The following is a 14,720-nucleotide window of genomic DNA, read 5'->3' as shown; positions in this document are numbered from 1 at the left end:
ATGGCATCTGCGTGGTGGCCCTGCCTCATCTTGGCCCTGCTCTCTGGCTTGGCGGCCTCTGGCTTCCTGAGAAGCCCCTCGCGGCCACTGGGGGTAAGTCTGCCCTGTCTTTGCCATCCGAGCCTGTCACATGGACAGAAGCAACAGGATGGACCGTCCTCTATGCGCGGAGAGGAGGAGGAAAGAGGCTAGGCAGTGAGCTGCAGGGGACAAGGCTGGGTGTTGGGCTCTTAAATCTCCCTTGGCCTCTGTTTCCCCACCTGTCAAATGGGCGAGTACCATAAAGTGCTCACCTCAGCGAGGGGCTGTGCAGGTCCACACCCGAGACTGGAGTGCAGAGGACTCCAGGAAGGGCTGAGCTGAGCCTTGTGGGGTGCAGCGGTGATGGGGGTGGTCTGGGGGGAGACCTCAGGGGCTTGGGGTCCAGGGAAAGGCAAGGTGAGTCAGGGTATGTGGGGCAGGGAGAGAGCTGGTTTGGTTCTCCTAGCCCTGCTCCCCTGGGAAACCTGGAGACCTGCCCTATCCGGGCCCCAGTTTCCCCATCTACTCGGAGCCCTTCCTACCCTGAAGTGGCTCTGGGAGGGTCCTATGTCCAGAGGCCCCTCAAGGGGTATGTGTGTGTGGAGGGGGGAATCACTGCTGAACCCTGGCCTCAGTCCTAGCTTGCTCCCAGGCCATCGCGGCCTTGGCCTGATTCCCGTGTTTGTCTTTGCTTTTGCAGAAACGGAGCCTCCCGGAAGGGGTGAGAACTTTCACCAGGCATGGGGTGGGGTCTGGCAGGGCGGAATGGAGCTGGTTGCCCAATAGCAGAAGGGGTGGGCCATAATGAAAGATCCCTCCCAGTTGGCAAACAGCTCCCAGCTCCCTGCCCTGGCAGACCCCATGGACTCAAGAGCCCTGGGAAAAAGTGCCACAGAAGAATGCTCTCGGACCTCTCAGGAAGCAGCACAGGACCGCTCTTCCACCAGCCCTGCCTCCCGTAAACACGCACCCAGCCCTTGCTGGTACCAGCTCCTGTGCGCAGGGCTGGAAACACACATCCTCACGAAGCCTCTTCATATCTTGCTCGACCCAGATGTCTCCCTAGACCTTCCCTCAGTCCACCACCCCCACTGGAGAGAAGGTGTTGGGGACATGAAGGCCCTCTCCTCACCATCCCCTTGGCACAGGAAATAAGTGCCTGTCTGGGGACAAAATCAAGCAATTACCAAAGGAGAGGAAGAGGGCTGGGGTGCGTGTGAACGTGATTTCTTTCCACGTGGAGGTAAGCAGGAAGAGCTAGGACAGGTGTTCCAGGGCCCGAGACGTGGTGTGGCTGGAGCACAGATGATCAGAGCGGTAGGACCTGACTGGAGGACCTTGGAGCCATGGGGATGACTGTCCTGAGGGTGATGGGGAGCACAAGAGGGTTTAAGTGGGAGACAGACAGGGTCAGACTTGGATTTTTATAAGCCCTCCCCCAGCTACAGTAGCTGCATGTACACAGATCCAAAGTCAAGGAGGCAGAGCAGGTGGCCCTCCCACTCCCTGTCCCCCTCCTCCCTCTTTACCCTCCCCCTTTCCCTCCCCCTGCCCCTCCACTTGGCACCAACACATGCACTACCACCCAGCATGAAGTTCCTTCTCACGGGGCAAAACCCCTCCCTGAGTGGCTTCTCGGTGCTGAGCTCCAAGGCAGGCTGAGCTAAGGAGCGTGTGGGGCCAGGGAACAAGGAGAGACAAAGGCTGAATCAGCCAAGGCCCCTGCCCGCCAAGGAACCCCTGGTCTCCGAGGGGGAGAGAGGTGTTCAGAAAGGCCAGAGCGTTCCAGAATCAGGGTAGCCAACTGAATGTGAAGACGGAGGATGCCGTCCAGGCTTCAGACACGGTGACTGGGAAACTGGAGGGGCCACTTACCAGGCAGGGGCTCTGGGCTCTGCAGCGGGAGCCTGGAAGGAGCAGGCAAGTTGAAGGCCTGGTTTCCCAGGGGCCGATCACTGTCCCTTCCCACAGGTCGTCAATGGCATCGAGGTCTACAGTACCAAGATCAGCTGCAAGGTGACCTCCCGCTTTGCTCACAATGTTGTCACCACCAGAGCCGTCAACCGCGCAGACACCGCCAAGGAGGTGTCCTTCGACGTGGAGCTGCCCAAGACAGCCTTCATCACCAACTTCACCTTGTGGGTGTCACCATGGCTGCTGGCTCCAGGCCGGGGGTGGGGGGACCTGGCTCAGCATGACCCCCAGCTCTCCTTCCTCGCAGGACCATCGACGGTGTTACCTACCCTGGGAATGTCAAGGAGAAGGAAGTCGCCAAGAAACAGTACGAAAAGGCTGTGTCCCAGGGCAAGACAGCTGGCTTGGTCAAGTAAGTGGGTCCCCCTGGCTTTGGGAAGAATGTGTGGGCTGCAGGGGCTCTCAGAGATGCAGACGACAACAGCCAATGTTATCAGTACTGCTCTTAGTCCGTGGTTACAGCAAAAGGTGCCCATGATTCTTCCAGCATTATCCCACATTGAAGTGGAGGCAAGAAGGCTCAGAGAGGGGAGGGGGTCTCCCACGGGGCTGGACCTGAGCCCACGGTCCAGGAAGGGTGGGCTGGCGCAGGTCTGCAGGGCGGTCTCGCACCCCATTCAGGGCCTCCGGGAGGAAGCTGGAGAAATTCACAGTCTCCGTCAACGTGGCTGCGGGCAGCAAGGTCACCTTCGAGCTCACCTACGAGGAGCTGCTGAAGAGGCACAAGGGCAAATACGAACTGTACCTTAAGGTCCAGCCCAAGCAACTGGTCAAGCACTTTGAGGTAACCACCCTGCAGCCCCTGTGCAGGGGTGAAAGTGCAGGTGTGAGGGCGGGGGCGGGGTGTTGCCGGGAAGGGCCCCGGGGCAGACCTCAGAGCAGGGCTGAGAACGCAGAGGTCCAGCCCCACCGTGGCTGAAGAGCGTCCGAGCTGGAAGCCGTAGGAAACGCTTAGTGGTGGGGTGTGGGGCATTAGATGGCAGGTGGTGGGAGAGCCTTGGGGTCACCGACCTGTCTCCGAGGCTTTGAGGTCATTTTCTTGGTGGGAGATACCAGGCTTAGCCAGCGGGAGTCATCTGGAGGCTGTCCCTGCACCCTCGCTGACCCTCTCCATCCCCTTGGCCTTGTTCTGGAAGCTGGCCTCTGCACTGTCGCCCAGCGACCCCTCCCTGCTCTTGCCCATTCCAGATCGAGGCAGACATCTACGAGCCCCAGGGCATCAGCACGCTGGATGCTGAGGCCTCGTTCATCACCAACGACCTCCTGGGCAGCGCCCTCAGCAAGTCCTTCTCAGGGAAAAAGGTGGTGTTCTCAGGCCTGGGGCGGGGGAGCAGGGGCAGGAACCCCGACACTAAAGGGACAAGTGTGAGCCCCGGGGCTTGGCTGAGAAGGGGGGGAAGTACCCACATCCATCCTTTCTCCCTGGCCACCCAGCTCGGGAGGGGGTGCTGGAGGCCAGGCTAGTGCGGCTGAGGATCTGGGGTCCCAGCTGCCCTGGGGCGGAAAGGGCAACCATTTCTAAGGCCTGGTCTCATTCTACCTCGGGATGTGGGCAGGGCATGTTATTGTCCATTTTACAGATAAGGACACTGAGGCCAGAGGGAGTCATTGAGATCTGCCGACTCCACGCTGAGGGGTGACAGATGAAAGGGAATCTCTTGGTGCTAATGGTTAGCTCCGGGTCCCAAGGCTGCCAGCTGTCCCAGGGGCCTTGTTCGTCACGCGCAGTGAATGAATAAATGTTCCATGAAGAGCAAACCTTAGTCGTTCGGGAATTCCCGGTCAGAGCCCAAGGAGCACCGGCTCAGAGTGCCGGCGGCTTCTGCAGGGCAGTGTGCTTGCCCTGGGCCCCCCGTCCTCTCCCTGAGTGCTCAGGAAGGCCAGGGCATGCCGGACGGCAGCTGCCCTGCCCAGGTGCCACCCGCGGGCTCCTGCTGTGGGGCTTTGCCTCCCTCCCGAGGGCAGGGCACAGTCAACAGGCCCCGGCCGAGCTGAGTGAGGTCCTCCGTCGCCTCCCCCAGGGCCGCGTGTCCTTCAAGCCCAGCATGGACCAACAGCGCTCGTGCCCAACCTGTACAGACTCCCTCCTCCACGGGGATTTCATCATCACCTACGACGTGAACAGGGAGTCTCCGGCCAATGTGCAGGTACCTGCCCGGTGGCTCTGCTGGGCCGCTGGATCCTCTGTCGCCCTGATGCAGTGGGGGCTGGTGCAGGAGGGGCCGCGGCAGCATCTAGTGCCCAGACCCTCGGGCAGCCCAAGGCTGAGTTTCCTGCGCAGCTTGGGGATGACAGGCCATCCAGAGACTTCGTGTGGCACCCCATGGTGGGTGGGAAAGAACAGCCGTTTTCTGGAGCTGGGAAATGTCTGGCTTCTATTTGCAAGAGTCACCAAAGGCACTTGCCTCCAGTCTCTCTCTCCCCTTCTCAGATAGTCAACGGCTACTTTGTGCATTTCTTTGCACCTCAAGGCCTCCCAGTAGTGCCCAAGAGCGTGGTCTTCGTGATTGACGTCAGCGGCTCCATGCACGGTCGGAAAATGGAGCAGGTAATCTCCTCACTGCAGGTGGAGGGGAGGGGTGAGAGGGAGACAGATTTCTTTGTAAGTGGACAAAGCTGATGTTCCCGTGAAAGAGGAAGAAGGGGGGCAGGATTAAAAAAAAGGGGGGGGCACAGAGCAGCCGCCCCCTTTTGTTGTGGAAAGCAGAGGCCCCAGCGCCCGGGCTGGGAGGACAGAGAGCAGGCGGTCTGCTGCCCCCTCCCAGCCTCTCGTCTGCTGATCTGTCTCCTTCCCAGACGAAGGATGCCCTCCTCAAGATCCTGGATGATATGAAAGAGGAGGACTACCTGAATATCATTCTGTTCAGTGGGGATGTGACCATCTGGAGAGACAATTTAGTTCAAGCCACTCCCGAGAACATCCAGGAGGCCAGGACGTTTGTGAAGAATATTCATGATCAAGGAAGTAAGAACGGAGGGGAGAGCAGACGCATGCCACCGCTGCCCTCGGCCTGAGCAGTCTGCCGTCCTCGTACCTTAGGGCAGAGATTGCTGGTCCAAGCCCGGCAGACCCTAGCTGGGGGTAGCAGTGGGGTTGGGAAAGGTCTCAGGCTTGATATTGGGGTGTCTTCTTTGTGGGCTTGGGGAACTCACTCCTCCTTTCTCTAACCCATGATGCTGGCGCCCCGCTAATCCCAGCAAGCTAACGCCGTAGAAAGCCCTCATCCTGGGCTGTTTCTTAGAGAGAATGACAAGTGACGTCAATACGGCTCCCCTGTCCTCCCAGGGAGCGGGCCTGGCGGTCCGTCTGGCAGTTTTCCAAACTGCTTTCATAACCACCTTCTGGCAGCCCCATGTGGCTGGTCCTTTTGTCCCCATTGAAAGAGTAAGTCATTCATCCACTACTCACTCAGTGTCTACTGAGTACCACCGTGCGTTGGCCAACGGGGTCCTTAGGCCCAAGAGCAGGGCCTGCTGTCCCGACCTCCTCCAGCCCGGTACCCTGAAGATAACCTCTCACGGTGCTGTCTCTCTGTCTGGTGCCAGTGACCAACATCAACGATGGGCTGATGAGGGCCATCAACATGCTGAACAAGGCCCGGGAGGAACACAGAGTCCCAGAGAGGAGCACCTCCATCGTCATCATGCTGACCGATGGGGACGCCAACGTTGGTGAGGCAGGCGGCCATGGCTCCCCTGGCCGCCTCTCCGGCTCTGGAGCCGGCGTGCTGCGAGATCGTGGGTGGCTCTCCCAATGGCCTGTGAGCCCTTCAAGGGCAGGGCCCCGGCTCCCCCTGATGAGGACTACCCCCTGCGCCCACATGGGCTCGGGGCCCCGACCCCACCCTGTCTGCGCGAGCAGGCGTCCGATATCTCCAAAGATATCCAGCTCGTCGCCGGGCTGTGGCCGGAGTGTGAACACCCCTTTCTCTTGCAGGGGAAAGCAGACCCGAAAAAATCCAAGAGAATGTACGCAACGCCATTGGGGGCAAGTTCCCCTTGTATAACCTGGGCTTTGGCAACAATCTGAATTATAACTTCCTGGAGAGCATGGCTCTGGAGAACCAAGGGCTGGCCCGGCGCATTTATGAGGATTCCGATGCCAACCTGCAGTTGCAGGTATGCCTCATCTTGCACACCTCCGGGAACAGGGAGCTCATTACCTCCCCAGGCAGCTGTTCCACCAAGTGACACATTCACTTGTTAGAAAGAGCCCCCTCTTGGGCTCGCATGGACCTCTAGCTACCTCTTAGCCATCCGTGGTGGTTGATTTGTCCTCGGGCTACGCAGAACAGACCTGCTTCCTCTGTGGGATAGCCGGACCAAACACAGGGTCGAATGTGAATTTCTGGTAAGCAGTGAACAATTCTTTAGTGTAAGCGTGCCCTCAGTGTGGCCTGGCACGCTGTGTCCATTTGCTCGGCTGCTGTAACAAGGTGCCACGTGCTGGGGGGCTCCCACCACAGAAACCGACCACCTCGCCGTTCTGGAAGCTACAAGTCCGAGACCCAGGTGTGGGCAGGGCTGCTTCCTTCTGAGGGCTGTGAAGGCAGAGTCTGTTCCAGGCGTCTCTTCCTGGCTTCTAGATGGCCACCTTCTCCCTGTCTCTCCACGTCATCTGCCCTGCGTGCATGTCTGTCTCTGGGTCCAAATTGTTCCCTTTGCAGAAGGACACCAGATGTATTGATTGGGACCCACCCCAAAGGCCTCATTTTTTTTTTTACACTCCATCAAGTATATATTTTTTATTATTATGTTCAGTTGGCCAACATAGAGTCCATCTTTAGTTTTGGCTGTAGTGCTCAATGCCTCATTAGTTGTGCTCATCACCACCTGTACCCTCCTTAATGCCCGTCACCCGGCTACCCATCCCCCCACTCACCTCCCTTCCGTAACCCTCAGTTTGTTTCCCGGGGTCCATAGTCTCTCATGGTTCATCTCCCTCTCTGATTTCCTCCCCTTCGTTTTTCCCTTCCTTCTTCTAATGTCCTCCGTGCTATTCCTTATGTTCCACCTTCGAGCGAAGCCATCTGACAGTTGTCTTTCTCTGCGTGACGTATTTCACTCAGCAGAATCCCCTCCAGTTCCCTCCATGTCGATGCAAATGGTGGGTATTCACCCTTTCTGATGGCTGAGTAATATTCCATTGTATACGTGAACCACATCTTAATCCATTCGTCTGTTGAAGGGCATCTCGGCTCCTTGCACAGTTTGGCTGTTGTGGACGTTGTTGCTCTGAACATTGGGGTCCGGGTGCCCCATCTTTATACTACGTCAAAGACATAGAATTCAAGTTTCAACTTAAGGCCTCATGTTAACTTGATTACATCTGTAACCACCCTAACACCCCACAAAATCACATCTTGAGATCCTGGGGGAAGGATCTTAACATATGGACTTTGGGGGTATGCAGTTCATCCCCTAACAGACATACTTACACTAAGGCTGAATTTGTTGTTTGCCTGACGTTCGAATTCAACAGCACGTCCTGTGTTTTCATTTGCTAAGCCTGCCAACCCCAGCCCTCCCCGGGGCAGGTGACGGTGCCCGCACCTCTGCAGTGGACCCCCTACACCGCTGCCTCATCTCTCTTTATCCTGTGCTCACGCCCCATGTCACTTCCTCTGGTCAGCCTCCCCTCCTTTCCTTTTCTCTTTCTTATTTTCATTCCAACAAACAGTTCTCAAGCACGTTTTATGTGCCAAGAACTCTGTGCTTACCTTTCTGTTCTTCCCAGGCTCTACTTGTAGAGGGTGGGGGTGGGGGTGTCAGGGAAGCTCCCACAAACTGAAGGGCACACTCAGGGCCACAAGGAAGTGGAGATCAGGAGCCAGGTCCCGCCCCGCCTGGGGGACTTGACGCCTGGGAAGGCAGCAGGGGGCACCTGCCCTCCCCGTCCCCTCCACGTCTGCCCTGTGACCTGAGATGGCCAGGTCCCCCTTCTGGACTCCAGGGCTTCTATGAGGAGGTGGCCAACCCACTGCTGACAGGCGTGGAGGTGGAGTACCCCGAGAACGCCATCCAGGACCTCACCCAGAACGCTTACCAGCACTTCTATGATGGCTCTGAGATCGTGGTGGCTGGCCGCCTGCTGGACGAGGACATGAACAACTTTAAGGCGGATGTAAAGGGCCACGGGGTGAGCTGGGCCAGGGCCGGAATGTGTGCTGTGGACAGGGGATCGGCACCAATGGGACTCTGGCCTCCTGGCTGACGGTCCCGCAGTGGTGGCCCTCGAACTGGGCCCACCTAGTCCAGGCCTCCAGCCCTCAAGCCTCTGGTCTCCTCTCCCCCCCACCTCAGGCCACCAATGATCTGACCTTCACAGAAGAGGTGGACATGAAGGAAATGGAAAAGGCTCTGAAGGAGCAGGACTACATTTTCGGGAACTACATCGAGCGGCTCTGGGCCTACCTCACCATAGAGCAGCTGCTGGAGAAACGGTGATCCTGGCCACCCCTCCGATAGCCAGGCCCCACACCCGGGCCCCTGGCACTGGCCCACCACCTACCGGGGCTTGCCCCTGTGCTGGCTATGCTCTGGGGGAGCCCAAGAGGAAGAAGACTCAGCCACGCCCGGGATGCACCCCTCCACGTGCGCTCCCAGCCGCCCTCCCCTCTTCTCAGCCCAGCCCCACGGAAGGGTGTTCCAGGAGCAGAGCCCAGCCTGACATCTGGGGCTCAAGCAGCAGCCTGGGAGCACCTCGAGAGCAGGGGCGGGCCTCAGCACCCTGTAGCCACCCATGGGCCCACAAGGATGGCGAGGCTGAACACAACTGAAGGCTGGGGACCCTTGCCCTCGGCCCCCGGAAGGCAGAGCTCGGGCCCATTTGAGAGTGCTGTGCCGGCCCTCCTTCTGGTGGGAAAAGCCTATAAAGTCCCTGGAGCAGGGGCTGGCACATGCTCCGTGCTCAGCACACGGACACTGTCATGAGTCATTGTTGTGATGCCATTTCAAGCCCCTTATATCTTATGGGGGGGAAACTGAGGCCCAGCCTCAGACACAGCCTGTCCATCTGTCCCAGGGAGCTGGTGAACCAGTCTTTTCTGAGCATTAGTGGGTTCTACCCTGGGAAAAGGCAGTCCTGGGCCACCTCCGGGGCTCTTGGCCTCCTTCTGGGGGTCAGAGCAGAGGAGGCCAGGCAGGGAACTGTTCTCCGGCTGACACCCCTGCCCGTCCTACAGCAAGAATGCCCATGGGGAGGAGAAGGAGAACCTCACAGCCCAGGCCCTGGACCTGTCCCTCAAGTACCACTTTGTGACTCCACTGACCTCCATGGTGGTGACCAAGCCTGAGGACAATGAGGACCAGACAGCCATCGCTGACAAGCCTGGAGAAGGTGTGCATGGAGAGTGGAGGCCAGAACTCGAAGGCCTTCCAGACCTCGGGCCTTGGGTGCCCAGAAGAGGACTGAGCCAGGCTGGCGAGACCCAGACTTGCTAAAGAGGGGGAGGTCCAGGGAGCATAGAAGGAAATCTGGCCGAGGGTTGGGGAGGGTGTTGTGGAGGGAGTGAACCATCAGCATGGACAGTGGGGTGGGGGCGAATAGGAGCCTCTGGGTCTCTAAAGGGATATGAGTCAAGGGACACCTTGCCCAGGGTCATTTCAAGGAAAGGGACTTTGGCTGCAGCCTGCAAGTGCTCAGTTAGACAGGAAGAAGCACTTCCAGCTTGAAAGTTAGGCCCAGAGCATGAGCCCGGGGACTGTGAGAGGAAAAGGCCTGGAGCGCTGGAGGCTGGACCAGGCCTGCTCAACCAGACTCCAAGAGGGGACTCCTAAGTGTCCCCGCACCTGGGCGTGGGGAGTGGGGGGTTGGCAGAGGGAGGCATAGGAGGTAAAGAGCTAGTGCAGGCCAGGGCCCTGGCCTCTAGGAGCCCCTGGCTCCAGGGCACATGCTGTCACGAGTGGGGAGGCGTTTTCTGCTGGGAGGCCCACAGCCTGGGGCCGGGCGCCCAGGTACCAAGTTGGCAGTAGCGGCATCGACACCGGGGGTCCGGGGACCCTGGCACATTTCTCCTCCTCCTCCCTTGCAGGGCCTGTGGACACAGAAGGTGAGCTCCAGCCAGCAGTTGGGCGGGTGTCCCAGGAAGGGGACAAGAGAGAACCAAGGACGCCTTTCCAAGTGCCCAGCCCAGGGAGGGGCCCTTAGCACACCTGCACTCAGGTCCCAGCGCTGCTGCCAACTCATGAGCCACCGCGGTCTGGGCTCTGCCCTCTCTGGGCCCATCAGGTCCTTGCTGGTTGTTTGGAGGTGGCTTCCCCGACTAAGGAGGGGCAATCAGCATGAGAGCCTTCTGTGCAAAGTTTAACAAATTCTCACGTCAGGCACTGACACTCCATGAATTCCACAGAGACCCCCTAAAGGAGTCCTCTCGTGGTTCCCATTTTATAGTGAGGAAACTGAGGCATGGAGACGCTAAGTCTATCTGCTGGAGGACTTAGGCAGCAGGTGGCCCAGCTGGGACTTCAGCCCAGGCCCCTCACTGGCATTCATAGCACTCTGTGCCTCTCTTGTTATCAAATCGCATCCTCGCCCCCAGTAAGCCCCCTCACCCACCAGGCAGGGCCTCCCAGCCCCCAGCTGCCTGCTCCGCCGCCATTGACAGTGCAATCCGAGCAGCACATCTGGCCTGGCTCCCTGCTCTCCCCTCAGCATGGGGCCGTCCGATGCAGTCACTGGTGTGCACATGTGTGCGCATGAGTGTGTGTGTGGGGGGTGTTCCACCACCAAGGATAACAGACAGCTGTGAGCTTCTGGGAGAGGGAGTTCAGGTGTGTGGGATGGTGTCTGCTGTGAACATCATTCACGACAGAGAAGCAGACGATCTCGTGACTTGCATTGTAGCCCCGTCACAATGCCCTGCCCGTGGCATAGAAATTACAGCCATCTTACCACCCGTCCTCGAAAGGCGTTCCCTGGGCATGCTCCCATTTCTAAAGTCTAAATGAGGAGTCACATCCCAATCCTCCATCTGTCAGGGTTGGGGCTCCACTGGAGACTGGTGGTCCCAGGACAGGCAGAAGGCATGGGGCTGGGGGAGAGGGAACCCTCAGACCCCACTCACGACTGCCCCTTGGCTTCTTTTCTCAGCAGCACGCTCCATGGCTTACCTGAGTGAGTATAGGCCAGGGGCCACAGCCCCCCCTGCCCAGAGGGCACTGCCCAGAGACTGGCCCTGTACCGCATTCCCTTCTGGAGTCTTCCCGAGTCAGCTCTCTGGAACAGGCAGATGGTTGGGGTCCTGAGGTGATGGGGGGTGGTTAGAGACCCTGGGGAAGCAGGAAGGGGAGGGGCATGAACCCAACTCTGGCTGGGGGTCCTGGCGCCTCCCCCAGCCTGCTTGTTTAGCTCAGCCTCTCTCCCTCTGTGTCCACAGCCAGCTACCAGCCTCCTCAGACGCCCTACTACTACGGTGAGTGCCCCCCGCTCCTCCTGGGGTGAGGCCCAGGCCCCAGGACCCAGTGCCTCGTACCTGTTAGGAGTCTACCCACTGGGGCCAAGAGCGGAGGGGAAGCTCCCCCTGGAACCGTGATCCAGCCCTTTCTCTGATGTGCCTTCAGTGGACGGGGACCCCCACTTCATCATCCAAGTCCCGCAGAAAGACGATGCCATCTGCTTCAACATCGATGAGGACCCAGGCACAGTGCTGCGCCTCATTCTGGACCCCGTCACAGGTGGGGGCTGCGGGCTGGGGCCGGGCCAGCTCCTCACTCTGCCCATAAGGCTCTGTCTTCGTGTGTAGCTTACACCCTGAGGGGGCTGGCCAGAGCCACAGGCTCACCCAGGCCCCAGGACCCGGTGGTGCTGGAGAGATGGCGAGGGGGAGGGTGGCTCGGATACAGCTGTGTCTGGGAGACAGTTTTTCCCTGGTCCAGAGAGGGGCAGGTCTGCAGCGTGGGCCCTCGGCCGCCGGCGTGACCCGGGAGCGTCTAGGACCAGAGAGGGTTGGCCCTGCAGTCTTGGCCTCGCTCTGGGGAGCCCACACTGCTCCCCTGCAGCAAGCCTGGCCGGAGCAGAAGGCACACCCTAAAGACCAACCTGGACTCAGAAGGTCCCGCCGGCCCTCACTGCCCCATCCCTCGGGCAGGCCTCACAGTTAACGGGCAGATCATTGGCGAGAAGGGAGGCAGCTCTGACTCCAAGACCAGAAAGACTTACTTTGGCAAACTGGGCATTGCCAATGCTCACATGGACTTCCGGATGGAGGTGACGCCGGACAAGATCATTCTGTGGAACGGAGCCGCACAGAGCACCTTTGGCTGGCTGGACACGGTCACGGTCACACAGGATGGGTAAGCCCTGCCACCGGGTCTCTGAGGAGCACTTCGGGCCCAAGGCCTGAGCGGCCTTTGAGGGATGGGGACACATCAGGACAGAAGATCCACAGGGTCACAGGGGAGACCGGTGGCCTGAGTTCAGCCCCTGCCCAGGCAAGGGTGACCACGCAGCCCCAGCCAGAGTTGCCGGCTGGCCGGTTCACAGGACCGATCTGCAGGGAAGGGCTGCACAGACACGTCCCCATTTTCACCTTCTCTGGCTGAACTTGTTAACTAGAACCTTCTCAAACTGCTCAGCCTCTCCTGTGTCCCCAAGTTGCCCGCAGCCTAGTGGGTAGGGCAGGGCTGTTATTCCCAAGGAAGCTGTGAGAGGGACGGAACCTACCCCAGGTCACACAGGAAGCCCGGGGCTGAGCTGAGGCTCGATCCCAGGTCTCCCAGACTCCCAGGACGACCCAGTTTCTGCTTACGGGGCAACAAGGATCCACCCAGTAGAGCGCAGAGTCAACACGCACGAGGCATCTTCTCTCCAACACTTCTGAGATAGTTTCCAGGGTCTGTGTGCTCTTAGGTGCCATGTATGGAGAAGGGCCTCCCGAGATGTCCTGGATTCGGATGCCTGGTATCATGGCCGCCACCGGGTCCCACCTGCTGACCTCCTCTTCTCTCCTAGGCTGTCCGTGACCATCAACAGGAAGAAGAACATGGTGGTCTCCTTTGGAGATGGGGTTACTTTTGTGGTCGTCCTGCACCAGGTGTGGAAGAAGCACCCTGTCCACCAGGACTTTCTGGGCTTCTATGTGGTGGACAGCCACCGGATGTCGGCACAGACACATGGGCTGCTGGGTATGGAATGTTCGAGCTTCAGATTGGTCGGGACACATGGCAGAGGGGAAAAGCCACATGACAGATTGTCCCAGTCACGCCGGGCCCAGCACACAACGCCCAGTCAGCCTTTGCATCAACGCCGGCAGGCCAGCGGCCGTGTGACCGCTGCTGATGGCCGGGGCTCATAGCCTGCAGGTGACAGTATGAATGTTATTTGCTCCCAGGACAATTCTTCCATCCCTTTGACTTTGAAGTGTCTGACATCCATCCAGGCTCTGACCCCACAAAGCCAGACGCCACCATGGTGGTGAAGAACCATCGGCTGACAGTCACCAGGTGAGGGGACTCCTCTGACACCCTCACCCCGCGCAGTAACAAGACGTCAGGAGAGAGCCCTCTCCGCCCACACACATTGGCCCAGCAGGCTCTTGTCTCCTGTGGGGCACCTACTCTCGTTTCCCCCCAGGGTCCTGGCCCCCCTCTAGGCCCCTCTTACTCAGGAAAAGGCCAACGTTGGCCCCCTAAAAGGAGTTAATCATTTGATATCTTCCTTGTCCAAAGAGTTCTGGACTCTTCGAATTAGCAATTTCACACCCTTTTCCTGCCTTACGTCCATGAGCCTAGCAGCCCTCTGGTCCACCCGGTGTATCACAGTGTCTCTTTCCTTTTTTCCAGGGGCTCCCAGAAGGACTACAGGAAGGATGTTAGCATCGGCACCAAGGTCGCCTGCTGGTTTGTCCACGACAATGGGGAAGGACTGATTGATGGTGTCCACAGTGACTACATCGTCCCCGAGCTGTTCTGAGCAGACATGCCAGCTCCTGCCGAGACGGCTGGCCCAGCTCGCCCGGCATCTGGAATGGGCCCAGAGCAGGGCCTGAGGGAGGGCTGTGACAATAAAGCCCAAGGGGACACTGCCAACAGCCTATTTGTGCCTCTGTGAGCCCCTGCTCCAGGGAACAGGCAGCTGGGCCCTGAGGTAGCGCCAAGGAGGGGCTGGCTGCTGGGAAAGTCACTCTCTGGGCCTCTGCACTGATGCCTGTGAAAGACGGGGTTGGTTGGGGTGGCACTTTGGGGAGCCAAATGTGTGATGGTGTAGGGAGGAAAAAACCAAGCATTGACTCTGGTGCGAAGGGCTCTGGGAAGTCAAGAAGGGTTGAGTGCATTCTAGAGTCCAGGATGGTAATAAGAAAAGTCAAGGGTCACTGCTCAGTGGCTCCTATCAGGTATCATGGGCCTGAAGATCTTTCTGTGATGCAGAAGCAGAGAGTGCCCTGGAACAGACATAGCCTACAGCCCATTATGGATATCATTCATTCCTCCATCTTCCCATTATCTAGCCAGCCATCCCCCCACCATCCACTAGCCAGCCAGCCCCCACCAATCACTAGCCAACCCTATCCACTAGCCATCCCTTCATCCAGCCAGCCAGCCAGCCAGCCAGCCAGCCAGCAGATAAACCCATCATTCTGATTCTGGGCCAGAATCTGGGGACACACAGCCTAGGAACCCGGTTCCTCTTTGCATGGGTGCCCCAAGTTTGCTGGCAGCTAGGCTGGGAATCCCTTGGATCCTTCAATCACAACTCACGGTGACCACCCTCTCCACCCCCAAAATAA

General features: G+C 58.9%; 1 protein-coding gene across 2 annotated transcripts; it reads left to right on the top strand.

Moving 5' to 3' along the window:
* Positions 1–14,013, top strand: ITIH3 (inter-alpha-trypsin inhibitor heavy chain 3). Of its 2 annotated transcripts, none has more exons than XM_008703683.2 (22): positions 1–93; positions 722–742; positions 1,993–2,159; positions 2,243–2,347; positions 2,617–2,779; positions 3,184–3,297; positions 4,017–4,142; positions 4,427–4,543; positions 4,792–4,960; positions 5,542–5,667; positions 5,933–6,114; positions 7,949–8,134; positions 8,299–8,438; positions 9,180–9,334; positions 10,029–10,046; positions 11,090–11,110; positions 11,373–11,408; positions 11,557–11,670; positions 12,084–12,288; positions 12,947–13,119; positions 13,326–13,437; positions 13,777–14,013. In XM_008703683.2, the coding sequence occupies exons 1-22, from the start codon at positions 1–3 to the stop codon at positions 13,904–13,906; spliced, it is 2,673 nt and encodes an 890-aa protein (XP_008701905.1). In that variant the 3' UTR covers positions 13,907–14,013. The 2 variants fall into 2 exon arrangements, with proteins under 2 accessions (XP_008701905.1, XP_008701904.1); XM_008703682.2 differs by having other exon boundaries at positions 11,087–11,110.
* Positions 14,014–14,720: the final 707 nt, after the last annotated feature.

This window comes from Ursus maritimus, unplaced genomic scaffold (assembly GCF_017311325.1).
Source record: "Ursus maritimus isolate PB19 unplaced genomic scaffold, ASM1731132v1 scaffold_14, whole genome shotgun sequence".
Classification (NCBI taxonomy): domain Eukaryota; kingdom Metazoa; phylum Chordata; class Mammalia; order Carnivora; family Ursidae; genus Ursus; species Ursus maritimus.
This window is presented reverse-complemented; position numbering and strand designations above follow the sequence as displayed.

Coding starts and splice junctions, on each gene's coding strand:
- ITIH3 (XM_008703682.2), top strand. CDS start 1: ATGGCATCTGCGTGGTGGCCCTGCCTCATCTTGGCCCTGCTCTCTGGC. Junction 8,135..8,298: donor CGGATGTAAAGGGCCACGGG/GTGAGCTGGGCC, acceptor CCCCCACCTCAG/GCCACCAATGATCTGACCTT. Junction 11,671..12,083: donor CATTCTGGACCCCGTCACAG/GTGGGGGCTGCG, acceptor TCCCTCGGGCAG/GCCTCACAGTTAACGGGCAG.